The sequence below is a fragment of the Plecotus auritus genome (genome assembly GCF_963455305.1).
Source record: "Plecotus auritus genome assembly, chromosome: 1".
Classification (NCBI taxonomy): domain Eukaryota; kingdom Metazoa; phylum Chordata; class Mammalia; order Chiroptera; family Vespertilionidae; genus Plecotus; species Plecotus auritus.
In genome coordinates this window covers 198,534,474-198,561,753 of record NC_137770.1, presented here as the reverse complement: position 1 = coordinate 198,561,753, position 27,280 = coordinate 198,534,474, and the positions used below count along the sequence as shown (strand labels likewise).

General features: G+C 44.0%; 1 protein-coding gene and 1 long non-coding RNA gene across 2 annotated transcripts; one reads left to right on the top strand and one right to left on the bottom strand.

Annotated features, from left to right (window-relative positions):
* The first annotated feature begins 1,673 nt into the window (after positions 1-1,673).
* On the top strand, positions 1,674-10,284 carry LOC308235690. Its single transcript, XR_013959206.1, has 5 exons — positions 1,674-1,873; positions 2,000-2,055; positions 3,430-3,776; positions 6,741-6,766; positions 9,831-10,284. It is a non-coding gene; the product is annotated as an uncharacterized lncRNA (long non-coding RNA).
* NAAA (N-acylethanolamine acid amidase) lies at positions 3,739-27,280 on the bottom strand. Its single transcript, XM_080644716.1, has 11 exons — positions 26,800-27,280; positions 26,014-26,178; positions 23,296-23,422; positions 21,485-21,575; positions 15,801-15,877; positions 10,315-10,487; positions 10,104-10,166; positions 9,314-9,380; positions 8,893-8,921; positions 5,570-5,685; positions 3,739-4,757 (listed from the first exon to the last, which is right to left on the bottom strand). Exons 1-10 carry the CDS (start codon positions 27,006-27,008, stop codon positions 5,610-5,612), a joined length of 1,077 nt encoding a protein of 358 aa, XP_080500842.1. The 5' UTR covers positions 27,009-27,280; the 3' UTR covers positions 3,739-4,757; positions 5,570-5,609.

Genomic DNA, 27,280 nt, shown 5'->3' with positions numbered 1-27,280 from the left:
CAGTCCACACCACTGAGCAAATTAGTGAAACTGTGAATCTTAGTTTCTTCCTGGAACTCATTATACCTGCCTAGTAGGGTTTTGTGAGGATTAAATTTTAATGTGCAGTATATGTATAAATCTGCTTAGGCTGAGTTATTCTATGGAAACCAATGACTCCCAAAGTTCAATGGCTTACAACATCCAAGGGTAGTTGCTCATGTTCATATCCTCAGCATGTCAGCTGTGCTCTGCTCCAAATCTTTATTCCAAGAGCAATACTGAAGAAGTGGCTCCTGTCTGCGACAGGCAGGTCTCATGGCAAAGGGAAAAGAGAGATGGCAGAACCTCTCAGGGGCTCTCAGAACTGCTTAGAAATGACATCACTTGCATTCACATTTCAACAGCCAAAGCAAGTCATGGCCAAGCGAATGCAAAGTACAAGCCTTCCATAGGGACAGGCCAAATCAATATTTTAGCAATCATACAACTTAGCACAGTATATAAAAGTATAACCAGTAACTGCTAGTATCCTTCCCTTCCCTCTTTTCCCTGCTGATGCTGCTGAGGAAGACAGTGGTAGAGCATGCCGAGGCCATGTAAAGCCACAGTTAGCAGTCTAGATTCTGGAGATGACTGCCTGAGTTTGAATCCGGACTCTGCCATTTTCCAGCTGTGTGACTCTGGTCAAGTTATTTAACCTCTGTGCCTCAATTTCCTCCTCTGTAAAACAGCAATAATAGTATCTATGCCACGGAGTAAGTTAGTTAATGTATGTAAAGTGTTTAGAACAGTGCATGGCAGATAATAAACCCTATATAATTAACTACTGCTACGGCTGCTGTTATTGTTATTATTGAAAGAAGCCTGGCTGCAAGTCAAAAGTTGATTTAAAATTCCAGCTTATCATTCTGTTAATGACCTTGAACAAGTCACTTAATTTCTGAGTACTGGTTATTTTTTCATCTGTAAAATTGGAATAGCACTCATTTCTAGAGAGGCCGTGTAGGGCATGGTCTCCGGACCTGGACTACTTGGGATCAGATTCCAACTACACCACTCTCAAGCTGTGTGAGTTGAGGCAAGTTACTTAACCCCTGTGTGCGCCAATTGTATTACCTGTAAAATCAGAGTAATAATCACACCTTGTGTTCATAGGCATGTTGTGGGAGTTAAATGAATGGTTAAAATAGGTAAATGTGTTAGAACAGTGCCTGGCTCTGGGGAAATGACCGGTAACCGGATGGCACACATAAGAAGTGCTTAGTAAGTTCCACTAGTATTCTTTTCTCACAGAGCTTTGAGGACTGACTATATAAATAGGCACGAAGGTGCTTTATATAAGGTACCAGTCAAGTGTGAAGACTTAGGAATCTGCAGTGTAGACTTCTATGGCTATGTAATTAGGATTATTCAGATTACTAGGCAGTAAACACTTTTAAAAGTGTGTGCAGTTCAGAGTGACCTTCTTCAATGCCTCCTTCAGGTGTGAATGGGCCCTGGCTGCTATTTTTGTAGCTTGTGAATTACAGGAAAAAAGCTGGCACTTGGCCCTGCTTTCAGTAGGACAGAGCACTTTGCACCCTGAGATAAACAAGAGATTGACGCCACCCTAACTGGTTCTAATCTCTGAAATAATAAAGCCAAATATTTCCTGCAAACCTGGACGCGCTAACCAAAACAACTTTATCTCCGAGTTTTGCTATGCTGACATCCACAGGCGCACCAGGGCCTTTGGGAAACAGACAGTCCTGTGGGAAAGTTACTGTCTTCCCACCATAGCAGACCTTAGTAACTGTCATAATCTTGGTAACTTGAGGTTCTATTTTAAAAGTACTTCTGTGTGTTTTTTGTTTTAGTTTTAATTTGGGAAGTCTGTTCTCTTGTACTCTTTGTAAGTAAACTTTTATTTTTCCTTTTCTAAATGTTTCTGTCTTGCCTAGAGTTGATTGGACTAGGGGTCACACCCAACATGGGCCAAATTCTCCCTCCATGAATTTGTGTTTGTTTTCTTTTTCAGCTTCTTAAGCCAGGAAGATGTGAACTGGGGAGCTGTGGAGTAACCGTCTTCACCAGGTATGGGACAGAGAGGTGGAGAAAGTTCACCCTGCAGAGTGAAATAAAGCAGAGGCAAGATGAAGTGGGAATGGGATAGGGATGGGGGACAATGCTGTCACCCAGTAGCCCAATAGCCTCCACCCTAACATACTGCTTTATTCTCTTCATAACACTAATCACTATCTACACGTTTGTTTGTTTGTGCCTCTGTTCCTATAATAATGAATCTAAGCACTGTGAGGACAGGATAATTAATTGTCTTGCCCATCTGACTCCCAGTGTCCAGATCAATGCTTGGCATATAGTGGAAATTCTATAAATACTGACTGGATAAATGAATTCTATTTAATTGTTTACAATCAAATTAAAAATCTGAGAACTTATGTCCCATTGTTTCAAAAATTTTGTTATCTGCTATGAGCTATTACAACTTTAAAAGAATTAGGAATAGTGACCAAATAATCTTATATGGTTAATTTGGAAGCCTGAAACTAAAAATGACAAGAGCCTGCATTCCATGAAATGGGTTGCATTACAGCATCACTTCAGGAAGGCCAAGTCTTATCGGTCGTAGGTCTGGGATGATTTCTCCCAGCCATAACTAGGGTAAAATGATGAGCCAGCAAAAACAAACAACGAAATTGGATACCTGAGGACTTGAAGATGGAATTTAGAAGCAGGATATAAATAAGTATGGGGTAAGAAGCTTATCAAAAGATATCAAAACAAGGCATAAGATGCTATAAAAAAAAAAAGGATCCTGGCAGGTTTAAAAAAGTACCAAATAGTCCATTAGAAAATACTATCCTTGATATTAAAAACTCAATAAACCCATTGAAGAAATATTTCTGATTTAAAGGGGGAAATCTTTAAATGCCTGAAATACATCATTGAGAGAGAAATCCACTCCTCTCACTTTCCCCTCCCCCCAAAAAATTCCAGAAAGGCTAAGACATAGCCCCTCACATACCTACTCAGAGTTCAAGAGGAGGCAGGAGAAGGTAGGAGAATAATTCTTAGATGATAACCACGCATTTTCCAAAATTGAATAAAAGAAATAAAATTTTAATTTGGCGAGCACAACAAATCCCAAGCAGACTAACACAATCTACATCCAGGAACACTGTAGTGAAACCACATGGCACAAAGGACAAAGGTCTTAAAAGCAGCCAGAGGTTCAGATTGCTTCAATGACTGTCCTGCTTCAAAGCTCTCGAGGGCTTCATTTCCCCCGGTTAAACTTAGAGTAGTTCCCAAATTTCCACCCAAAACTCAGTATACATATATTCAAGAAAAGAATGAAATGTGACCAATAAGTAGAAATTTCTGGTCTTAATCCCAGTGTGATGTGTCTGGCAAGAGTAAACTACTCTTAATATTTGATTTTAAAAGGGACATTGGATAATGGAAACTTAACAGTGTTGATCCAACACTGTCCAAGAAGAAATATGTATATTCCGGGCAACTAGAGAGATGTGCAGCGTGATGGGGCAGGGTGACCTGTGCCTGGCCAGCGTTTCCTTCCAGACATGCCATTTCCCTTCCTTCGGCTGGTGCCCTGAACAAGAAGACCCATCAACTCCTTAGCTCAGATTTTTAGCCTTTTCTGACTTCATCCCAAAGAAGTTTCTTTCATATACATGTGGGGAAAATCCAATTCTACAAAGCGGCTGTGCGCTTCTTTGAATCCTGACACTAACATCTACAAGAGCTGCTTCCTCAGGACAGCTGTTCAGAAGGTAAGAAGAACACAGCACTAAATATCTGGGAAATTTTTATTTTTCTCGCCAACATCTTTTCCAGCATTTTATTAACTAATGATAAGTGACCATCAGAAATTATTTGGCTGTATATTGCTTTCAAAAAGCAGTAAGAAAGTGGCTATTTAGAAAAAGGAGGTACATGAGGTTAGAAACATTATACAAAATGAGAATCCCATCACATGGAAATACGTAATCAAAGGTTAGACTAACAAACCAAACAGGCTCTATTCAAACGAGAGCACTCCATTTCTTTGAGAAGAATTTTTCTTTCTCAGACTCTTCCACAAACACTTCATAATGAACAAAGAACTTATTTCTTTGTAAGCTGAGGTATGACAACATAGCTATGTTATAGTGAGAAGCTGGGATACGGTTTGACCTCTGAGACCAATTATCTTTGAGTTAGTCATTCAAGCCAAGATAGAGGAGCTTGGGGAGGGGCAAGGCAAACAGTGACGGGAAGGGAATGCAAGGAGCCTGCTACCCATTTTACCAAAACAAGCTCCAAAGTGATCCTCCTGCCCTCCCTCCCCGCCCCCACTTCATACAGTAGAAGAGTTTAATGAGGCAGGAGCCTGTATTGCCATCCAACCGGTAGCTATGACGCGCACTGACCACCAGGGAGCAGACGCTCAATGCACAGGCATGGAAACATGGAACAGACTGATGAATCTCACAGGGAAGCAGGGAGGGGAGAGGGCAGGAAGAGATTAACCAAAGATCTTATATGCATACTAGAGGCCCATTGTGGGGTCCCTTGGCCTGGCCTGTGGGGAATCGGGTTGAAACTGGCAGTCCGACATTCCCTGAGAGGTCCCGGATTGCAAGAGGGCACAGGCCAGGCCGAGGGACCCCATTGGTGCACGAATCTGTGCACCGGGCCTCTAGTAAAATAATACAGTCCTTTCACTTTGTTTTATTTTTTAAAGTGCAGCTCTTCAAGAATTTCAAAATCACCTGCAAAGAAAGAAAAAAAGAGAAAGAAATACACTTAATTCAAAATCTGACTTTTTAAAAAATTTAATTTTTCCCATCACCATTTATCCCTCTTTGCCCTCCCCCTCCCCTGTGCAATTACCACACTGTTGTCCATGTCCATGAGTTTTCTTTTTGCTCAATCCCTCAACCCGCCTCCTACATTAACCACCTCCCCCCACTCCCCAGCGGTCTGCCTGCTTTCTATCTATGAGTCTGTTTCTATCTGACTTTTAACGTTCCCATGATAAGTGAATGACCAAAACCAAGGCCAGGTTCACAAACTCCAGAAGATCCTTGCAGTAGGGAAAGGTGTCCTATCAGTACATGGCTGCCCAGAAGGTCTCAGGGACAGCAAAAAGGGTTCCCACTCCTTCCTCAGGTCCTTCCTCTCATCCATGAGCTCACTGATGTCTAAAATGAATTCTGTAAGCATCCTGTGACCTCAGGGCCTGTCCTATGCTGCAAAGGTGATGGGCTTACCTCACTATTACTCTGGGGACACGTAAGTCCTACCAGCAATTTTCCTCTCCATATAAATGAAGAGATAACACTTTGCCCTGAGCGTAGGTTTTAATAAGGGAGCAAAGGCTACCAGGCACCAGGAGATTCGCTCTCAGACAAACAATTCAAAATAAATACCTAATAGTGACATTCATCTGACACAAATGATAATCACATGCCAGATGCCTGTCCAATAATATCATATATGTATAAATATTAAGTATGTTACCATCTTCTGTGAGAAATACCAGCACACACACCTCTTCCTCCCCCAATAAACTTTAACAAACCTTTCATAGCAGGTGAGTTCACTCTTCTGCTTACTTCCTTTTAACCCAGGTTTCTGACCCTCGTCATGTACTTGTCTGGGTTGGCAGCGCTCATTACTGTAGTATAAACCGTGAAGCTGAAAATAATGAGCGAAATGTTTATATACGCATCATTTTCCCTAGTATTCCAAAGAAGAGAAAAAATACTAAGCCCTTCCCTAACACTTGGGACCTAGGACAAGATTACCAACAGAGGCCCACATATGTCAGAATATTTAAAATTTATAATTCAAGTGACCACACACTCAAGGTGATCATTCCTCCTATTTTGATGACACTGTGAAAGGCCACGTTCAAATGTTAAAATTCTCAGACTCCTCAGAGTTGCATGCTGGGCACTGAGGAAGGTCCAGCCTTGACCCTCACCCCTTGCTCTGCCCGACCCCGCTGGGGAGTGGGGGGACATGTATGTGGACACCTCAGCCTCTGCATCTAGGCTTCATGCATGACCCCCAGCAAACATCCCTTGGCCACAGGATGCCCACAATGGCTGCACACCACCATCAGGAGACCACCACCACCCACAGAAATGAGCTAAGGATTCCTGAGTACTTGAGCCAGACTGGGTGGGCAAATGCACCTGGCCCAGGGGAATCTTACATCAAGACAGGGTTGAGGATGGCCAGAGCTCAGGAATCGAGATAGGAGGCCCACTTGCTCAAATACAAAGATGAAAGTATGATGTCATTTACTCAACATTCTGCATCATTCTGCATGGCAGGAGATCTGAACATGAGCCCAGGTGCACACACAGTGCACATACAAGGGCCTCTTCCCTTCACCCCCTTCACCTACCACTTGTGCTGGACACTAACTGGGATGCATGTTCAAAGCACCTGGAGCTGGGTTGCTCAGGAATAGGCAGAGTTAGTGGCCCTGGGCCCTACAGCTGAATCAGACACCCACCTAAAGAAAGCACTAAGGGCATGTTTCCTGAATAAGGACCTTGGCTGCTTATTTACCTTAGTGATAATTCTATTCTCCATCACGGGGGGTGGGGTGAGGGCATGTGCTAGGGGGTAGAGGAAGCCAGAGGAAGGTCAATGGGGAAAAAAGGGAAACATACGTACTACTATTTGTAATACTTTAAACAATAAAATAAAATTTAAAAATTTTTTTTCTCTGCTTTTAGCCACAGCAGAGCATGTTCTACAGCAGGTGAGTGTAATTTTATAGCACAGCACAAGGGGGCAGCATACAGCTAACTTCTGTTCAGACTTATTTCTATTAACCTTCTCCAGTAAAGGGCCCGAGAGGCAGGGATCTGTATTAATTCTGGCTCAGTGGTGATTATTCTTTTTTTTTTTTTTTTTTAATGATTTATTGTCTAAAGTTTAGTGGTGATTATTCTTTAAGTGCATTTCCTCTTGGGCTTTCAATCATACAATAGAGAAAAATGCTACTCCGTAAACTGTTTATAATTTCTAACATTCTATTTTGACAAAACATTTCAGAGTCATTTCAACATTCACAGCCTTTAACTTAGTAACCCCATATCTGAAAATCCAGGCAAGGCAAATATTCAAAAGTAGGGGGTGCTAGGGGAGGGTGGAGAGAGAATTGCACAAACGTGTTTTAGAGCTTTAATAGAGGAAAAACTAACAACTGGAAAATGCTTAACTCAATTATACTACATTCTACTGCTATGCAGCTATTTAAAATTATAAGGGTTACTCACAGCATGGAAATGCTTTATTAAAGTAAACTTAAGTATTTTATTATAATACTAACTTAGAAATATATATTCATAATTTATATAATCATTTTCAAAACTATAAGAACACAAAAACAGGCTTTTAACCCCTATCTTTCGAATGAATATTAAAAGGGCAAAATTGTGCCCTTCCAGAAGGGGTGCAGCCAGTGTTGCATTTGGAATTGGTTCCTACAGGCTGGTGAGAGCCAGCCGTTAAATACACAGGACATTTATGAATCAATTGTATGCTTGAAACAGGCCAGGTAGGAGTACTTATACCATCGGAGCTAATAAATACTACAAATCAGGGGGGTCCTTTGTTTGTTTTTTGCTCTCCACTAAATAGCTCGTTTACTAGCATACCACTGGGTACCACTTGTTAACCAAGTAGCTCAGTTGGGTAGAGTAGTAAAATACTGACTGAGTAGGTAATTTGGTTTTTCTGTATTTGGTTGTTAGAATATTGTTTCTGCAATAAACTGTTTAGCATTCATCTTTTCATCAGGCCATTTAAAAAATAACTTCAAACAGGTATTTTGAGATATATATTCCTACTACTGTACAAAGTAAAAAGAGTAACACCAGTTTTGAAAATGTCATTACACATAGCAAACCTTAAAGCACCATATACGAGTTACTCTAGAGGCCATCAGGAAAACTCCTATTTTGTGCTTGTAAAAAAGAGGATTGTTTCAAGGAAAAAAAAAATCCATTGGGTATTTGAAACTAAAAACCACTTTACAGGTTTTATCTGCATTAGCTATTTCTTGAAGAATACTACTTTGATATTCCTGTCTTGGAGAAAGCAGAAGTGAGAATGATGAGTCAGTAGGCAATGCTGGGCTCTGGAATTTATTGAGCAGAAGCTAAAACTCTGTATCGACTTGCAGATGCTTCCTCTTTGTTTTAGTCAGTTAAGTCCTACCACAGAAGCAAAAGAAGGTGTCAGCACTCCTCATGAGCTGGCCTAACACCCAGCGGGGGACAGTAACCGGCAGGCTGAGCTGTCCAGCCTTGCTGCGATGGTGAAGTTCAGGTCCTCCTGCAAGTTGGAGGTGGCTGCCTCTCAAATTAACTAAGAGCTTCCTGTGGCAGTGGTGGTGACAGCCCAGCGGTTCACTTCAGAAAACCATGTGGGTAAAATCCCAGGCTGTGGACTGTCCAGGGCATGGGAACTTAGATACTGAGTTATCTGCGGAATGAGCACAGGGAAGCAGCACCTCCCCAGGAAGACAAAGGGAGGCCAAAGCTGTCTCAAGTTTAGATCTAACAGTGAAATGAAGGGGCTCCCAACCAGTGAAGGCAGGCCCCGGCTACCACACAGATTTAGGATGAAAACGACTCTGTTTTTCTTTACCTTTGTTTTTCTTGGTGGACTTACCACCTGACTTATGATACACTTGTTTATCTACCTCTCCTGGGCCAGAATGCTAGTCCCGTGAGAGCAGACTTTGTTTTGCTCACTGCTGTTTCCACAGAACCTAGAAAGCCTGCTCCACAGGAGCCCTCAGATCCCTGCTGAGCCAAAGAGCACGTGACTCCACCTTCTGGGGGGACGTGAGAACAGATGTGAACAGATGCCACTTACTTGTTATACACCGGAAACACCGACAAAACCTGCACAGGAGAAAATCATATTATAAAAACTATCAGAGTGGAGAAGAAATACATGTAGGAAGAATAAAACCCCTTAACACTTCCGCCTGTCTCAGAGTGACAGTTACAGACTTCTGCATCCTTTCTCCTCTGAAACAATGACCATATATTACATCTGTACCTTTTTCTAACATGCAGAAAAATGTAGGTGAAGACAGATACTTTAACCTACAGAAGCAAATTCAGAAAATGTCATCTGACTTTTAAAAAAATGTTTTCAACCAGCTAAAACTTTTATTCTAGCATTTGCTTCTACCACATTTGCTTGACTTTAGAGGAGAAAATTTTCTTAAATCACTATTAACAAAGACACCAAACATCCTGAGCGAAAACTGGGCATCCCATAAAGTTACCTGGAAGAGGGCCTCCAGGCTGAGATTTGCCTGGCCTGTGGCATTAAGGGCTTTGATGGCAGGTGTTCTGTAAGGACAATGGTCAAAGGTCACTTGGCACTTCAGGAAACCCTGAATCCCACCAGTTCTCATTTTGGGAGACTCAATGGGAGGCCCAGCCTCCTTATCTTCCTTTCCTGGAAACAGATTTGTCCCCCAAGCATGTTTCCTCCCTAGTCCCAGACCCCCTCGGTGGAATGAATCCAACAGTCGGGCTCAGGGAAGCTGGGCTGGGGAAAACGTATGGCTGCAGACTGAACAGTTGCCACCAAACCCCCAGGGGCAAGAAAGCCACGGGGGAATATCTGCTCTTTGGGGATGCACTGACTTATAACCACAGAAGTTACAAAATTAGCAGGGACAATAAACGCCCCCAACTGGTTTAGTTATTTATCTCAGTATAAAAAATATTTTCCTTCCAAAAAAAAAAAGTCTTACATAGAAACCACGAATCTTGCTCTACCTTTTCCTTTTACAGATGGCTGAACAGAGACTCAAGAGAACTGAAATAATCTTCTCCCCCCACCACCAGCCAGAGCCAACCTTACTCTCCCAATACCCAACCGACTGCTAAAAGGCTCTCCCCCATGTTCCCCACCACACTCTATCTCACCGCCACCTGGCATTGGCAAGGGGGCCCAGGTATATTTTCTGGGAGGGGATAGCACCTGTAGTTCTCTTCAGTTCCTGTAAAAGGAGGGGTGCGTTCTCCTGACCACAAGCATATACTGGGAAGCAGAGAGAGGCCCACCTTCGGTCATCCCTCTCAGGCGCTGGCTTCCAGTGGTCATAATTTGTCTCCACTCGGAACCACCTACAACACAGCACATCATCTTATCTTATCAAGGTCATTGGAGACATTGAGTAAAGAAGAAATATATGAAAATGAAAAATACCTCCAGTTTCATCAATTAAATATAAATTATTAATGCAAAATGACCAAAGCCTTTAATTCTACTTACGCTCCATTTAAAGGATCTAGAGGCCAAATGTCTGCCGGGCCACTTCTGTTCCTCGTGATGACCACTCCTTCCCGGGGGGACATGCCACCAACAATGTAGTACACATCAGCAATAAGCGGAGTCTTGGCCAGTTTGTCAACAGCTGCTTCAAAGTTTTCTGATTCGCTCAGGGTCTGAACAGAGACAAACCTGTATCAGCATCATCAGTCATACCAACCGATGGCCAAGTGGTCCAAAGCACATCCTCCTGATATATGAACCCATGATCACAACCTTGAGCTGCTCTGACTTCATCCTCTTGTCATCAGGACTCTTGAAATGGAAGAAACCTCAGCAGGGAGCCAACTGCACAGGATTTTTCTCAAAAAAGGAAGAACTGCTGACAAATTCTAGGCCCAGCTCAGAAAACATGGGTTGCATGTTTTCTAGGCAGACTGCTCCCCATGTTTCCTCATTCATTTGCTCTTTCAACAGGTATTTTTAAAATATACTTGAATTGATTTCAGAGAGGAAGTGAGAGGGAGAAAGGGATAGAAATATCAGTTATGAATCATCTATTGGCTGCCTCCTGCACGCCCCACACTGGGGATTGAACCCGCAACCCGGGCATGTACCCTGACCAGGAATCGAACTGGTAACCTCTTGGTTCATGGGTCAACGCCCAACCACTGCACCACACCGGCTGGGCTCAACAGGTATTTTCTGAGTACCTACTATGTGCTAGACACCATGCTGGTATGGAGACAGCAGTGAAAACGACCAACCCAGCCTTGTTCTCCCCAAATTTCTAAAGATGACAGGAAAATCAACAGAAAATGGTGATGCAATGTAATGAGTATCAACAAGGAAAAGATGCTATGGAAGTCAGAGCAAGGAACCCATCCTCACCCAGAGCATCGAGGAGGCATCTCAGGAAGGTATCACGTGAGCTGAGCCAAAGAGACTCAGAAGTTAGACTGGTGAGAGTGGTAGCTGCGGGGCTGGGATGGAAATGGGGAAGAGAGTTCTAGCTCCATGGAAGGGTTTGGCAAAGGCTCAGAGCTGCTACATGAGAGTAGTGAGCTGAGCTGGTGTTCAGTGACCCCTGAGACTTCATGAAGACTTTCCATGGTCTGTGGCATGGACTGTTAGGGAATCACTTTCCTGATCTTCAGCTTCCAAGTATGACCCTCCTCAAGCTGATCGCACAGGAATGTCCTGCAGTGGATAGCCTGCCCGTGCCACCCACACCTTCACAATCAACCTTCTCCCACTGTGCGAAAGCAGTACATATTCTGCTCACCCACCCTGAACACCGCTGAGGCACAGTGTCAAGGGCAGGGTGAGGACAGGGTCAAACCAAAGAACAACTCAAAATATCCGTGTCTGCAAAGGCACCACATTCAGCACCATAACCCACCATCCCAGGGCAGGGACATGTGGACATTTCCCTGCCTTATACATATTGCTGTGATGGGAGAGGTATTCAGACTTGAGTTAATGTGTTCTGAACTCAGCAAAATTATAAAGTGAGGCAACAGGAGTGATGAAACATTTTAATTTTTTTTATTTGTTGCCTAAGCCATTCCCCAACTACTATTAAAGCATGCATTCCTCTAATAGAATTGTATGAGAAAAAAGCAAAAGAACATCAGTAAGAAATACTGGAGGCAGTGCTGACTTATTTCACTCAGAGGTAAATTGTGGGTGAGGACATGTACCTTACGTTTATCTCAGAAAATGGAGGAAACAGACAGTGACTGCGAATGAGTACAGGGTTTCTTTTAAGGGGAATGAAAATGTTCTAAAATTGATTGTAGTGACAGTTGTACAACTCTGCGAGTATATAAAAAACCAGTGAGTTGCTTGCTTTAAATAGATGAATTGTATGGCACTTATTTATATACCTCAATTAATTATGCATCTACCTATAATCCACAATTCCATCCTTAAGCACTGACCCAACTTAAATGGATACAGACGTTTACAAAAAGACTTGTACATGAATTTCTATGGCAGGTTATTCATAATAGCCCCAAACTGGAAACAACCCAATCAATGCCTATCAACAAGAAAATGGATAAATTGTGGTATATTCATAGAATTTAATATTCTTCAATAATAAAAGGGATGAGCTAGTAACACAAATAAGATGAATAAATCTGCAAAACATTATGCTGAGTGAAAGAAACAGTCCATATACTATGATTTCATTTATATGAATTCTAGAACAGGCAAAAGTTCTCTGTAGTGATAGAAGTCAAACAGTGGTTTCCTGGGGGGAAACTGGGTGTCAGAGGAGGTTGGGAACTGATTAGAAAGGACTCTAGGGAAATTTCCAGGAACTTAAAAATGTTCTGTGTCTTATTTTGTTTGTGGTTACAGGCGTGGCTATATGAGTGTGTACAACTGTCAAAACACATTGAACTAAACTCTTAATATCTATGCATTTCACTTTATGTAAATTACATTAAAATGTTTTTTAATCCTCACCAGAGGGTATTTTTCCCATTGATTTTTTAGATAGAGTGGAAGGGAGGGAAGGGGGAGAGAGAAACATGGATGTGAGAGACACATGAATTGGTTGCCTCCCACATGCACCCCCAACTGGGTCTGGATGAACCTGCAACCTAGGTCCATGCCCTTAACCAAGAACCAAACCCTGGACCCTTTGGTGCATGGGCTGAAGCTCTACCACTGAGCCACACTAGCCTTCTATGGTCGAAGGACAACTTACATGCAGCCTGAAATCCTGCTGTCTGGTAGGTCCTGCAACGCAGATGCTCCTTTTGTTTTGTGTAGAGCTACCTTCTAATGTATTTGTTTTGCTAATTCGAATATTTGCCACTGAAATTTCTAAAGGGGAGGCCCGTCTATATCTGTAGAAAAGCATAATATTATCTCTTATTTCAGTCAGCTATTTTGGAAAAGCAGAGCCTAAGACCAAGATTCTCTCCTTGACCAAACTCTGGCCAACCTCTTCTGAGCCCTCCTCTTGATCAGGCCTTAACTTCGGCCTACAAAGACTGGAACAAACACTAACAGTTTCCAACAGCTCAAGGCCACATCCTTACAATGACGCCCCTCCCTCCCCTTACAGTGACTGCCTGAGAAAACGCAAGGCTGTTGTACGGGAGCAGAATTCACCTCCCCAGATATGTCTCAGTGGCATAAGGATTATTTTAAGCTGGTTATCTTTAAGAAACAGCAGACATGGCAGAAGCTCTGAAAACCAGGTAGAAGTTACCCTTTATGAAAGACATTTCCATTCATCAGAGAAATCTCCATTTGTGAGGGTGTCTCCCTCACTGTACCAGGATGAGGGTATCTGAATCTCTAGAAACTATTATCATTGGAGAAGGCTTAGACTCAAATCTGCATAGAAATCTTACTTTTCAATAAATTTTTTTCAATTACAGTTTACATTCAATATTATTTTATACTAGAGGCCCGGTGCATGAATTTATGCACGGGTGGTGTCCCTCTGGGTGACCTGCAGGGATCGGGCCAAAACCCGCAGTCCAACCCGCAGCTCCTACCTGCCACTCCCACTTATCCCGGCCCTAATGTGCCTGCTGTGGGCTCACACCCAATCAGTCTTGATTGGGAGAGGCTCGAGGTGTCACAGCAGTGCTTGCCAGCCATGAACCCTGTATCTGGCGCCCTCCCAAGGTGAGTGGCCTGCAGGATCAGGCTGAAAGCAGCTCTCTAACATCTCCAAAGGGGTCCCAGATTGCAAGAGCGTGCAGGCCAGGCTGAGGGACCCCACCGTGGGAGGGCTCCAGGGCGTGTCCAGCTCATCTCAGTCCCAACTGGCTGGAACCCAGCAGCTACCGGTCGGAGCATCTGCCCCCTGGTGGTCAGTGCACATCATAGTGACTGGTCGACTGGTTGACTGTCTGCTCCCTGGTGGTCAGTGCATGTCATAGCAAGCAGTTGAGCGGCCTTAGCATATCATTAGCATATTATGCTTTGATTGGTTGTCCGGTTGTTCTGCCATTTGGTCTATTTGCATATTACCCTTTTATTATATAGGATTGGTTTCAGGCATATAGCATACTGGTTAGACAATCATATACTTTACAAAGTGTTCCCTGATATTTCCAGTACCCACCTGGCAACATACATAGCTATTACAATACTAGAAGCTCGGTGCACGAAATTCATGCACTTGTCAGGGGGTCCCTCAGCCCAGCCTGCGTCCTCTTGTAGTCCAGGAGCCCTCGGGGGATGTCCAACTGATGGCTTAGGAAGCAGGCCTAAGCCAGCAGTTGGACATCCTTAGTGCTGCTGTGGAGGCGGGAGAGGCTCCCACCACCGCCGCTGCACTTACCAGCTGTGAGCCTGGCTCAGGGCTTCTGGCTGAGCAGTGCTCCCCCTGTGGGAGTGCACTGACCACCAGGGGGCAGCTCCTGCATTATGCATCTACCCCCTGGTGGTCAGTGAGCATCATAGCGACCGGTCGTTCTGCCGTTCGGTTGATTTGCATATTACCCTTTTATTAAATAGGATTATTGACTATATTGTTATGCTGTACTTTATATCGCCACAACTATTTTAAAACTACTAATCTGTTAAAAATCTTACTCTTGCCCAGCTGATGTGGTTCAGGGGTTGAGCATTGATCTATGAACCAGGAGGTCATAGTTTAATTCCCGGTCAGGGTACGTGCCTGGGTTGTGAGCTTTATCCCCAGTAGGGGGTGTGCAGAAAATCATCAGTGATGATATTCTCTCATCACTGATGTTTCTACCCCTCTCTCCCTCTATCTTTCTTTCTCTGAAATCAATAAAAACAAACAAAGAAAATCATACTCTTGCTATACTTTTTCCTGGTTATTTCCCATAACTGACTCCGCACCCTCAACATCTCCTTTTGTCTTCAGTGAATGTATTTAAGGTGATGGCTTCCACCATTTTGGTAAGAGTTACAGTTTTCTTGGGTGTTATACAGGAGGTATAGACGTTATTAAATTTTTTTCTCTTCTGCTAATCTGTCTCATGTCAATTTGATTATTAGACCAGCCAATGACCTCCCTGGACATTGACAAAATAATTTACTGTCTGTTTCAGCCAACACCTGAAGATAGGGCCCTTGTCTTCCAGTCTGCTGGAGGGAAGGAGCCTAACAGTTAGCAAACTCAGGTTTTACACAAACAACCCCTCTTTTCGGCTTTTTGTAATCTGTCAGTTCTCTGACCCTCCCGTGTTCCCCCTCACCTCCTCCATTACCCACTCTCCCTTTAAAACACCCAGGTACCTCTGTACAAATCAAAGTTGAGTGCAAGTCACGATGGATACTTTCTCCCATTGCAATATTATACTACTGATTAAAATCTGTCCTTACCAGTATAACTTATTATCAAAAGGTTGATATGCACTTTGCAAACCTTTAGATGCTTATTCTTTGCAGGAGCTTCTTATGTTAAGAACAACATTGTTAAATGACACAGAGCATCACAGAGGATGAAGTCAGGGTGAGGTGGGCTCCACAGTCAATATACTCACAGTGCGGATAAGCCAGCTGATCGGAGAGTGTCTCTGAAAAAAGGCAGCGATCGCATTCTCCCACCACCAGCCTTTATCTGCCGAGGTAAAGGAACAGTAAGTGTATACACAATTGCTGCCACTTTTAAATATATATATATATTATTGATTTTTTACAGAGAGGAAGGGAGAGGGATAGAGAGTTAGAAACATCGATGATAGAGAAACATTAATCAGCTGCCTCCTGCACACCCCCTACTGGGGATGTGCCCACAACCAAGGTACATGCCCTTGATCAGAATCGAACCTGGGACCCTTGAGTCCACAGGCTGATGCTCTATCCACTGAGCCAAACCGGTTACGGCTTGCTGCCACTTTTTAAAATTCCTTAAGTCTTGTTTCCTTCCTATAGTCCAAGCTGGTGCAGGGAGAGCGGGGGAGGTTGGTAGATGAAGAGTGATTTTATTAGCATCCAGTTTTCAAAGATGAAGCTAAAAGCATTGTTTTCAGGCACCAAAGATTCTGTGTTCTGTGTAAACGTGTGTGTGTGTGTGTATGTGTGTATCACATCTATACACAGAATTTCCGGTGCTGGGAAGCAATGATAATTATCTTAAAGGAAATCACTCTATGAATTACCTCAGGCAAAATAAAATTATGGAACTATCAGAAGTGGCTCAGTAAGTATTAGGAAGACTGTAAAGAGTATATAACTTTCATGACTTTAAGTTGGATTGGGGCTCACTTTAAAAAAACAAAACAAAACAATTTTACAATCATTTCCCAAAATTACTTTTTAACATCTTGAAAATTTTCTACAGGGGATTTATTTTCAAAGAATACTTTTCACTCAAGAAACAAGAATTGAACATCTGTTATGTGGCTGTTCAGATAGAGCTGACTCCCTGAAAAGCTAACTCCATTTAAAACTAACCCTCTAAGAAGCAAAAGACCGATGAGGATGACTACACAGCAAAAAAGGAAAAGTTAAACTTTTTTTTTTTTAAAGGCCTCTGTGACCTATTCTCCCTCCACTTTCCGTCTCAGAATCTAAGGTGGTCACTTTGCATAAAGGCTCCTGCCCACCTGCCCACCTGCCCACCGACCCCCGGGGGGCAGTGCCACCTGCAGATGACACGCCCTCTCCACCGCCCAGCCAAAACCACAATGTGAATTTGCAGCAGGGGAGGAAAAGAGAACCAAATTTCCAAGGTCCTGCATTTTTTTTCTTAAAAGTACTTTAGAAAGGAAAATGTATTTGTGTTTGTTATTTACATTTTATATTTCTGTATATATTTTGGGGGTCAGCCATTTTTAATGATCTTGGGATGACCAAACCAGTCTTTGGAGCATTCTCTGTCCTACTTCTGACTTTACTTGTATTCCCAGGTTCATCATAATCTCAAAGGAGGAAAAAAAACCTTGTGAAAAAAAGCAAAAACTGCCCAGCCGGCATGGATCAGTGGGATCAGTGGTTGAGCATCAACTTATTAACCAGGTCACAATTCAATCCCTGTCAGGGCACATGCCCGGGTTGTGGGCACAATTCCAAGTAGGGGGTGTGCAGGAGGCAGCCGATTAATGATTCTCTCTCATCACTGATGTTACTATCTCTCCCTCTCTGAAATCTATAAACATATTTTTTTGAAAAAAGCAAAAACAACAACAACAAAAAACCAATCTTTTTCTGAGCATTCCAGTTAAGTTTTAGTGTATGTATTTAGCTGTACTATAAGTAGTTGGTTTGTAGGAGATGGTGAAAAGGCCAGAGATAAAAAGGTTTTCTTTTTTCCTTTTTTTTTTGTCTGTGAAGTGGCTGGGTTTTTTGGTGTTTTTTTGTTTGTTTGTTTTTTGCCTGTTTGATGTATGTGTGAAACAATGTTGTCCAATAATAAACAAATTTTATTTTGCTGAGTCATTCTAACAACAACAATTAAACACACAAACTGATCCTCCGGAATTCTTGACCCCTCCCCCGTTCCCTGGGTGGACTCTGGAATGCGGTTGGGAGGCTCCAGGTTATACCATTAACCTTCTTCCACCATTTAGCCCTTCCTTGGGGGCAAGGTGTCCTCAATGTTACCTGTTCCTTAACTCTCCCTAGCACCAGAGCACCAGGTATCTGGTCCCTTTTTTCCCTGATCACCCCCACAAGCCTCTTGGAAATACAGGTCCTTTCCTTAGGGGGATAAAACAGGTGGTCTATGGGGTAATCCACTGTTTTCCTGTTGCTGTCCAGGACTGTTTCTGTAAGTTCCCCGTTAAAACTCTTTACACTGACAAGCTGGACTTGTCCGCTTTTTTCTCTGGCCTCTCAGCTCCTTGGACATTTGGGGGCCACCCTGCTCCTACAGCCTTTTCACGAAACACTGGCACATCCTGACTTGGTCCAGACCCTTGGACCTGAACAGTGAACAGAAGAAACTAGTATACTGAGGAAAGAGTGAAGAACTAAAACAGAGTCAAGCTGCGCAATTACTAAAATCCAGTAGGCTGAGGCATGAGGAAACAATTCTATTCCTGCTTCAATTAGCCAGGGGACTTGAACTTTTGAGCTTTTCAGTAGTGTATTAATGTCTGGGGAGGTAGATAGATAGCTGCAGCTGTATCCTACAGATAACCCCGTGAAGATCTTAGGAAAGAATAGTCACATGTCACGAACAGCCTGGCATCCATGATCCAGACCCCTGGCATCTGGAAGATCACCATCTGCTATGATTGCCAGAGACTAAGAATGCAGGACTCATCCTTCTGAAGAATGTACTTTTTACTATAAAAACTCTTTGCTTTTCTTTCTTCTTCAAAACACTCTGGGTATTGTCTCGTTGTGTCTATGGTATGCAAACCCTAAAACCCTTGAATAAATTTTTGGCATTTATTTCTAGCAAAGCCTCGTGACACCTGGTGCTCAGTTGGCCATACCATTAAATAAACAAGACCTGGATAACTGTAATAAAGAAGATAAGACAGGATAATACAATCATGAGTGACAAGGGAAGATTCCTTTCAAGAAGAACATAAGGACAGCCTCTCTGAGTGCAGACATTTGAGTTATGATGGGCTGAGGGACCTAAGACAGGAACAAGCTTGGCAAATGTCAGGAAAATAAAGAATGCTGGTGAGGCGCAGGTGGAGCGAGGGAGAGGGAGACAGGTGTGAAATGAGGTACAGGAGCTGATCGTGTAGAGTTCTAAGGTCAGAGTCAGGACTTTGGATTTGTTATAAGTGAAATGGGACATCCCTGTAGGTTTTAAACAGAGGAACAACCTGATTGTGCCAGCTGCTGGTTAAAAAGGAACTACAGAAGGGTGAGAAGCAGAGAGACCGGATGAACAGGGACGGCAGCAGTACCGGTGTGATGCAGGTAGCCTAGCACCGAAGGCAGACAGAATGGACAAGGACAGTCTCGTTTTGGTGGCAGAGCTGGCTAGACTCGGGGAGTCAGGGCTCAAAGAATCTCCTGGTTCATCAGTTGATTAGCAGTGCCATTTCCTAAGACACACAAAACCAAGAGAGGAACAGATTTGGGTGGAGGCAGAGTGAGGGCAAGAAAAGAAGGAAAGAAAAAGTCAAGAGAGCTGCTTAAGCACGTGAAGTTTGAGATACTTGGTAAACGTCAAGGTGGAGATGCTGAGACGGTGGATGGGTACTCCAATCTGGGTTTCAGAGGTCAGGCTTGGGGATGTGGCAATACCAACAAATGCTCCTCCGGCCCTTACTGTGTGCCAGGCGCTGCTCTGCGCACTTCACGTACAGGAACTCATTTCATCCTCACAACAGTGACTATCATCCCTGCCTTCCAGATGAGGACACTGAAGTACAGACAGACAGGTGAAGCACCTTGGTCCTGGTCACCCAGCTAGCAAGTGACAGCACTAAGATATAAACCAAGGCAGGCTGGCTCTGGAGTCTGAGATCTTAACCACCAGGTGGTTAGTTAAGGCTTCTCATCTCTATGCCATTAGTTAGTCCTCAGATCCTTACCGCTTCCCACGGTGGCTAGAGGCACTGCTGGCACTCTCCATAATGCCCAGAAGCATAACTGAAGATCTTATCTCCATTAACCAAGAGATGGTACCTTATTGTTCAGGCATTTCAACTCAAGCTTAGCAGATTAAAAGATAGTTTTCATTCAAATAAGGTTTTTAAGAGTTTTTAAAAAGCAGTTTGACAGGATTTAATTAAATGTGTATGTTACAGAATAACCGCATTACTTGTAAACTGCTCATACCTTAGGTTCTACTAATCAGTGTGTTAAACAATCTGAGTTGCAAAATGATGGGAACAAAGCCCACTTTTTAATAAATATACATATGTTTACAGACATTCTGTATAAAATCTGAATAAATGTCATGCTGTGGTTGGAGTACCATTTGAGAAACAGGCTCACACATAGCTGACAGTTGAGAAAATGTTGAAGAAACACATTAGGATAAAGAACTGACTACTATAGCCCTGGCCAGTGTGGCTCAGTTGGTTGGAGCATCATCCCATACACCAAAAGGTTGAGGGTTCAATTCCCAGACAGGGGACATACCCAGGTTGCGTGTTTGATCCCTGGTCAGTGCTCGTGTGGGAGGCAACTGATGGATGTTTCCTCCTCTCTCCCTCCCTCTCTCTCTCTCTCTCTCTCTCTCTCTCTCTCTCTCTCTCTGTCTCTCTCTCTCAACATATCCTTGGGTGAGGATTATTAAAAAAAAGAATAAACCTAATCAGAGGAAACAATAACAGGAAGTCAATGGGGTTCATCAATGACCAACACTAAACTTTAAGAGATTCCTTGTGTATGTCTCCTTCACTCAACTGTAAGTTCCTGAGGACAGAGACCAGAGGTTATCTCTGGGTTTCCCACATATTATGGAACTGAATGATGTCCCTGAGATTTGGGGAATGCCAGCAGCTGTATAAAAAACAGAGCTTTGGGCCAGGACCCGTGAAATCAGTTTGAGAACTACCTCCCCCACCGGCTAGCTCTCATTTCCTCTGAGCCTCAGTTTCCTCCTCTGCATAGTGAATGGGTTAATAACATCAGTCCTGCCTATGTAGAAGGACTGTTGTAAGGCTCTAATGAGAAAACTTATGAGAAAGTGCACAGTAAACTGTAAAGTGCTTTACAGATGTTGCCTGTGGAAGGCCATCATACAGCCTCCAGATCACAATAGCTTCCCTAACAGTCTCTGCTTCCATCTTAATCCAACACAATTCAGTCTCTTCAGAGCTGCCAAAGTGATAGCTAAAATGTAAATAATATCTGTTTACTCCCTGGCCTAAAATCCTTAAGGGCTTCCATTGCGCTTAAATTCCAAACTCCTCCTCATGACCCACACCATGGCCTCAGCCCTCCTCTCCACTCCCTCCCTCCCTCCTTACTCCCTTCTGTAACCACACTACTGACTCCATCAGGATGCATGGAGCCTGGCAGAATCCCGTGAGTCAGGCCTTCCCTGACCCTCTAGCTACAGTAACTGTCCTGCCCCTCCTTCATTCTCCATCACATCATCCTGTTTTACTTCCTTGAACTTTTAGCTTCCTGCAGTCATCTTCCTTGCTGACGTGCCCACTGCCCGTCTAACCTCACCAGAATGCAAGTCCCTGCCCTCGAGTGTAATAGTTATTCTACATGTTCTGTTGGGTGAGTGAGTGAAGTATTGGATAAAAATGAACAAGGATGTGGCTTAAAATGCTTGGGCGTTCATTTTAATTACCTCGTTCGTCGCCAGAAATTGTAAACTTGTAAGGACTCTGACCAGTCCACAATCCTACATAGCCAATGAAAGTGGTTCCTGTGAATGCAACCTGAAATCAAGAGATAAGGTACCATTTTACCATTCCAACCAAATAGACTTTGAAATCACCTTATTTTGCCCCACAATTTCATGGATTTTTTTATTCTTCTAAGGTTCCAACATAATAGAATAAAAAACTCTGAAATAGCCTTGTAAAAAGATTTAACTTTGGATAGAATTCAGTGGACCTATGACCTTGGATGGGGGAAAAAAGTACATCTTTATTTTCACTAACTTCTAACTGAAATTTAATTTCTTCTGTAATGAATACATGCAATAAACCATGTCATCATAGCAGTGCCTGTGATTCTGCCACCAGCAGAAATTGCAGGTATTTTCACATACATAATGGAATCATACCTATCTTGCTATGCTATGCACACATATCTTGAAATATCATTCACACTTATCACTACCCTGAAAATTATGGTAGTTATTAAAGCCACTGCCAAATTTTACTATTTAATATGTTAAGAATAAATAAAATTGTCCGGCTTGTGTGGCTCAGTGGTTGAGTATTGACCTATGAACCAGGAGGTCATGGTTCAATTCCTGGTCAGAGCACATGCCCAGTTTGCAGGCTGGAACTCTAGGGGGGGGGGTGTGCAGGAGGCAGCTTATCAATGATTCTCTCTCATCATTGATGTTTCTATCTTTCTTTCCCTCTTCCTTCCTCTCGGAAATCAATAAAAAATAAATTTTTTAAAAAAGAATAAATAAAATAATGAAATGGCTGTATTTCAACTTAATGGTTGTCTTTGCAATCCCATGCCTCTTAGTTTATGTATTATTAACATAATTCTAAGAAGGGATCAGCAGGCTTCACCAAAGGAGTTCCCGCACAAAGAAGGTTAAGAAGCTTCGTCCTAGAAGTGGCAATATGTGGGAAACCCTGTGCTGTTCAAACTTTTAAAAAGAGATTTTGTTTGTAAAAGCAGATGACCAAATGAGTGAGTAAATGAGTTTTTCATATTTGTGACTCAATCTCTAAATGCAAAGAACAAACAAAATATAGTCCTTGTCCTTAAACAATGTCCCCCAAAGCCAAAATCTGGCTTTGGCATGCTCTGTTCTGTTTCATAATAATAGCCTGCTATGTATAATCAATGAATATTGATGAATGCCATCTCCCTAAAAGTTTACACAGAAATGTGACAATAGTACCTATTAGACTATACTTTTAAGTAAGTAACACCACAGAATACAGCTCAGCAGTGGTTTTCTTTTCAGTGTTACTAGCCCTTACTATGATGAAAATAACTATCACCATAAAGTAATTATCAACCTCTCTGAGCATAGCCTACAAAATGGGTTTAAGTGATTTCCCAGGTTCATAAAGGAAATAAGCGACAAAAGCAGGATTCAAAGTCAGGACTGTCAGACCCCAAAGCTGGGTGTTTCTAGCCATTACACTACACAGTCCCTCCCCCTCTCCCCTGAACATGGGAAAGCAGAGGAAAGAGCTGGAGAGGCGTCATAAGTAGACGACAGACCATACCCTCATAGTGATTTCCCCAAGGAATATGGATTGACCTCTTTATGCTAATAATAATAGATGACTCTTCTTTCTATAAGAGTAATTGATGTAAACCTCTCTTCTGGTTTTGTTTTTCCAGGAGTTTGATGTTTTTTATATCTTAAACTGATAACACATTTAAGTAGCAGGCCATGATTGCTAATTTGGGTTATCAAGTCTCAGATTTCTGAATCTTATGCTGTATGGACTATACCTGCCCGTTCTTTAAGAATTGTACATCCATAGTCATTTTGCGTAAGAAATCCCCAAATGGATAATCCAGATTCCGGCCATGGTAAATGTGGCCTCTGGAGTCTTGAGCCACAATACTGGTGCAGAATCTGAGAAAAGGGGGAAAGTTCAACAGGAACGAATGAGAAAAATAAGAAAAAGGAAAATGAGGTTTTCATTTTTGAGATAAATCCTTAAAGTAAAACGCAATTATTATTCATTACAATGGACACATATGCTATAGAATCCTTGAACAAAACTATGGATTCACAATTCAAGGTGAAAATACGCTGGACACAGCTCATCAGCGTTCCGTGTTACTAGATCTTTGCCCTCAGCACACACAGCATTGAAAACATATGGAAAGAGAATTCATCCTAAATCTAAATCTGAAATTGACCCCTTGTGGGCTCCGCTAGAACGGAACTTTGCTTATTCCTCTGCGTGGCAGTGTGCAGCCTATTTAACACATTGTTCAAAGCTTGCTCAAGGTCACCTCCCTATTCCATGAACTTATCAGAGCAAGTAGATTGGCACTAAACTGTTCTGTTCCACAAATGTTTCATTTCATCTCCTTGGAAAAATGGTCAACTCTGCAGGGGCTTACACTTTTCCTGTCCCCTTTAGAACCCTTTGCACAGAGCTAATAGAGAAGGAGCCAGAGAGAAGTAGTTTGAGGAAGAAGAAAGGGGGGTGTGGTAAGGTATGTAAATTCTTTGAGGATATGAAATGTTATGTGAAAAACATATTTACATACAGCATGTCCAATTCTGGGGAATGGGGAAGAAGATACGTTTATCCACACAAAACTGAGAGGAAACACCTTGAAGAACTGATGGTCATTTCTGAGTAACAGGATATCATTCATTGCTTTTCACTTCTCTGCATTTATTAATTTTCTAGAATGATTACATATTGCTTTTATAGTTAGGAGAAAAGAAATGTTACTTAATTTTTATGTTTGTTTAAAGAAGGAAGCTTGGTAAGGTTTTAGGTTTTCCCAAGGTTTCCGATCTTAACTTTAAAGAGTTCATGTCAAGGAGGGGGCTGATAAAACACTGCAAGTGGCTAAAGCAAAGTTTGATTTTTCAAAATTAGCAAGACAACACCACTTCCATGTCATGCCCAAATGAGGTAGCCCATAAGCACGGGGCTTGGGGGCCAGGGTCTGCTTTGGGAAAGGCACTGCAGCGCAATGGAGGCACACGTGCTTTTAGCAGCAGCGGCCTGGTTTCCACATCACAGCAGGTGATACCATTTTCAGTGCCTGGCACCCAGCGGGCTCAACATGGGGTAGCTAGTCTTATCCTGATCTGAAAAGCCTTAAACTTACATCAGAAATGAGAATACAATATTTCCTTTGTTAAAGTTAGTGGAGTCTGCCTGTGTTTTGTGTTGTTAGGCAATTCAATCTACACCTTAACATCACATCCCAAAGTTAGAATATTCTTCCTGGAACTTTTGTTTCAATCAGTTATTCCAATGAAAGAAGGTGAAAGTGAATATGAAAATTGATTTTTTTTTTCTCAGTGAGAAAGCCACATGCCAGAACAGGGAAACAATGGGGATAGGAGATAAGGAATGGCAAAATTAACTTAGTTCAATTGAAAAGCACTTGAACAAGTTTGTGTCTTAAAACATTTTCCTGAGGAGAAACACAGTCACAATGCATGTTAACCTGCTCTGCCTAGTTCTTCTTGAAAGATGCCAGGGGAGGAGGGGGGCGGGCAGTAAAGTTTCATTATCCCAATAACTTTTTTCATCATCTTTTGGTAGCCAGAAGCCATTATCACATTGCAGATGAATCACGAGAATTCTTGCTTCATATTACACAGTGTTTTACAAAGTATCATACTTTAAAAAGATATTAGCTTGTAAGGACACGTAATAAACAACTTCAAAATGCAATGGGTATTTAATTTTAAAGTGTGCCTTTAACATTTATGTAAAACGATTTTTGTACTCGTTCAATAGAAACTTATCTGGCCACGGGGTAAAGCTAGCAATAAAACTACTGGTCCGCCAAGTGTCTAAGTATCTGCAAGATGCTACTAGATGAGGCTGGTCTGGTAGCAAAACAATTTAATCCTGAAGGCAGAAACCTCTTAATTCCAGGACCTGTTACTGAGCCAATGGAGACTTTAGGCTTCCCTGCACTTTGCCTGGGATCAACCAGGCACTCCATATTGCTTCCAGGTCTGTGCCCCGCATTTTATCATACCCACTCAGCACCCCAACTATTGGCTGGCCTGTGGCCCCAGCCCTGGAGGGAACAGACTGGGAGAGGAATCCGGATCGCTAGCTATGACAGACATGGGGGAGGAAGGACTGCAAGGACAAATCAGTGCTAGGGCGGCCCGAGGGTCACTGGGTTAACTAGAGGGTCCAGGTGAGAGTGAGGTTAGTCCCCAAAACTTCTTGGAAAGTACACGTTGAGCAGAGTTTCAGAAGTGGGATGCTACCTAGACTGGTGGTGGGAGAAAGGGGGCATCAGGTAGAGGGAAAGTCCAGTGTTGAGTTCAGAGAAGCCGCTTGCCTTCGGGAATCTCAGGCATGACCTGCGCTCAGATTTAACCAGAGAGGCCAAGACGAAGTGCTGGGGGTTTCTGGGCAGCCCAGGCACCACCCCGTTTTTATCACCCTGGAAACAGGTCTCCTCCCACTCGCGTGGCCAGAGTCGCTGGCAAGCCGGGGCACTCACGCGGTGGCCTCGTAGGCCATGTTAATGAGGATGCAGTCTGCCAGGCTGAAGCCCAGGACCTCGCACATGCCGCGGATCTCATCGGCGTAGGGCTGGGGCAGGGAGCCTTCCAGCTCCCGCACCGCCGTTCGCATCACTGCGTGGACCCACTTGGGGACCTTATCCCTAGAAAAGAAAAGCCACGAGGGTGTTTGAGCTCAGAGGTTGGAGGGGTGCGAGTGTGTGTGTGGGGGGGGGGGGAGTGGGGGGACCTAAGGCTCTCATTCTCAGGAGTGATGCTGTTGCCTCCCTTCCCCAGAGAGCTGACAGTTCGGGTTACGCATCATCCGATCCGCAGCCTCCTGGAGAGAAAAAGGAAACTTCCACTGGAGAGGGGACGAGCGAGCGTGGTCCCCAAAGGGGCGGGCTTGGAGGGCCCGCCAGGAGGGCGTGGGCTGCGTCCCCCGGCTCTGTAGCTGAGTGGCCGGGGCAATATCTCCAGCACCACCCCGACCTGGAATGTCTCGAGGACGGGCGTGCCAATGGTGACACCGAACCTGAGAGCCGAACCAGCCGCGCCGGATCATCCCCAACGTCGACGCCGCCTAGAGCAGCAGCAAATACCAGTTCTGGTCCTCGCCAACCCCTTCACATTCCAGAGGCCGGGGTGCGGGGGAGGGGTGGACGGCAAGGCCGTCGCAGAGGGAGGGAAGGGGCTGAGTCTCGGTTCAAACACGCGCCTGTGGGCTTTCCCGAACCCGGACCAGGCAGCCCGTCCCGGCAGACCCGGCCCGGCGCCGCGCTCACCCGAGGATGTGCGCCATCGCGGCGCGCACGAAGTCCAGGTCGAAGTGCTGCAGCACCGGCAGCCAGCGCAGCTCCGGCGCCGCGTCCAGGCTCACGTTGAAGAGCGGCGGGGCGGGGGGCGCGGCGGCGGCAGGCACCCCAGTCCCCGCCAAAAGTAGCAGCAGCGCCAGCGCCTGCGCCGGGCGCGTACCCGGGCGCGCAGTGTGCATGGCTCGGGCTGGGACAGCCACAGCCTGATCGCTGCTGTCACGGCCGGCGCCCGCGAAGCGCTGCAGGAGGAGGAGGAGGAGCCGAGGCGGTGCCGGGAGGGCTGGAGGCGGAGCCCGCGCGCGACCGGGCCCGCTGGGTCACCCGGGACCCGGAACAGCTAAATCGGTCGCTCCCGACGCGGCCGCAGCCCCGAGTCCCGCCGCGCTCTCCCTCCCGCGGGGGCGCTAATTTTGCTGCCCGAGGCTGCTCACCCCACTCCCCACCCCATCTC

Bases quoted from the DNA above. Each gene is read 5' to 3' on its own strand.
- NAAA (XM_080644716.1), bottom strand. From the start codon at position 27,008: ATGCACACTGCGCGCCCGGGTACGCGCCCGGCGCAGGCGCTGGCGCTG. The intron at 21,576-23,295 runs GTATAGTCCATA...TCTTGATTTCAG, and splicing joins AATTCTTAAAGAACGGGCAG to GTTGCATTCACAGGAACCAC. The intron at 10,488-15,800 runs GTGAGTATATTG...GTCTCTGTTCAG, and splicing joins TCAGCTGGCTTATCCGCACT to ACCCTGAGCGAATCAGAAAA.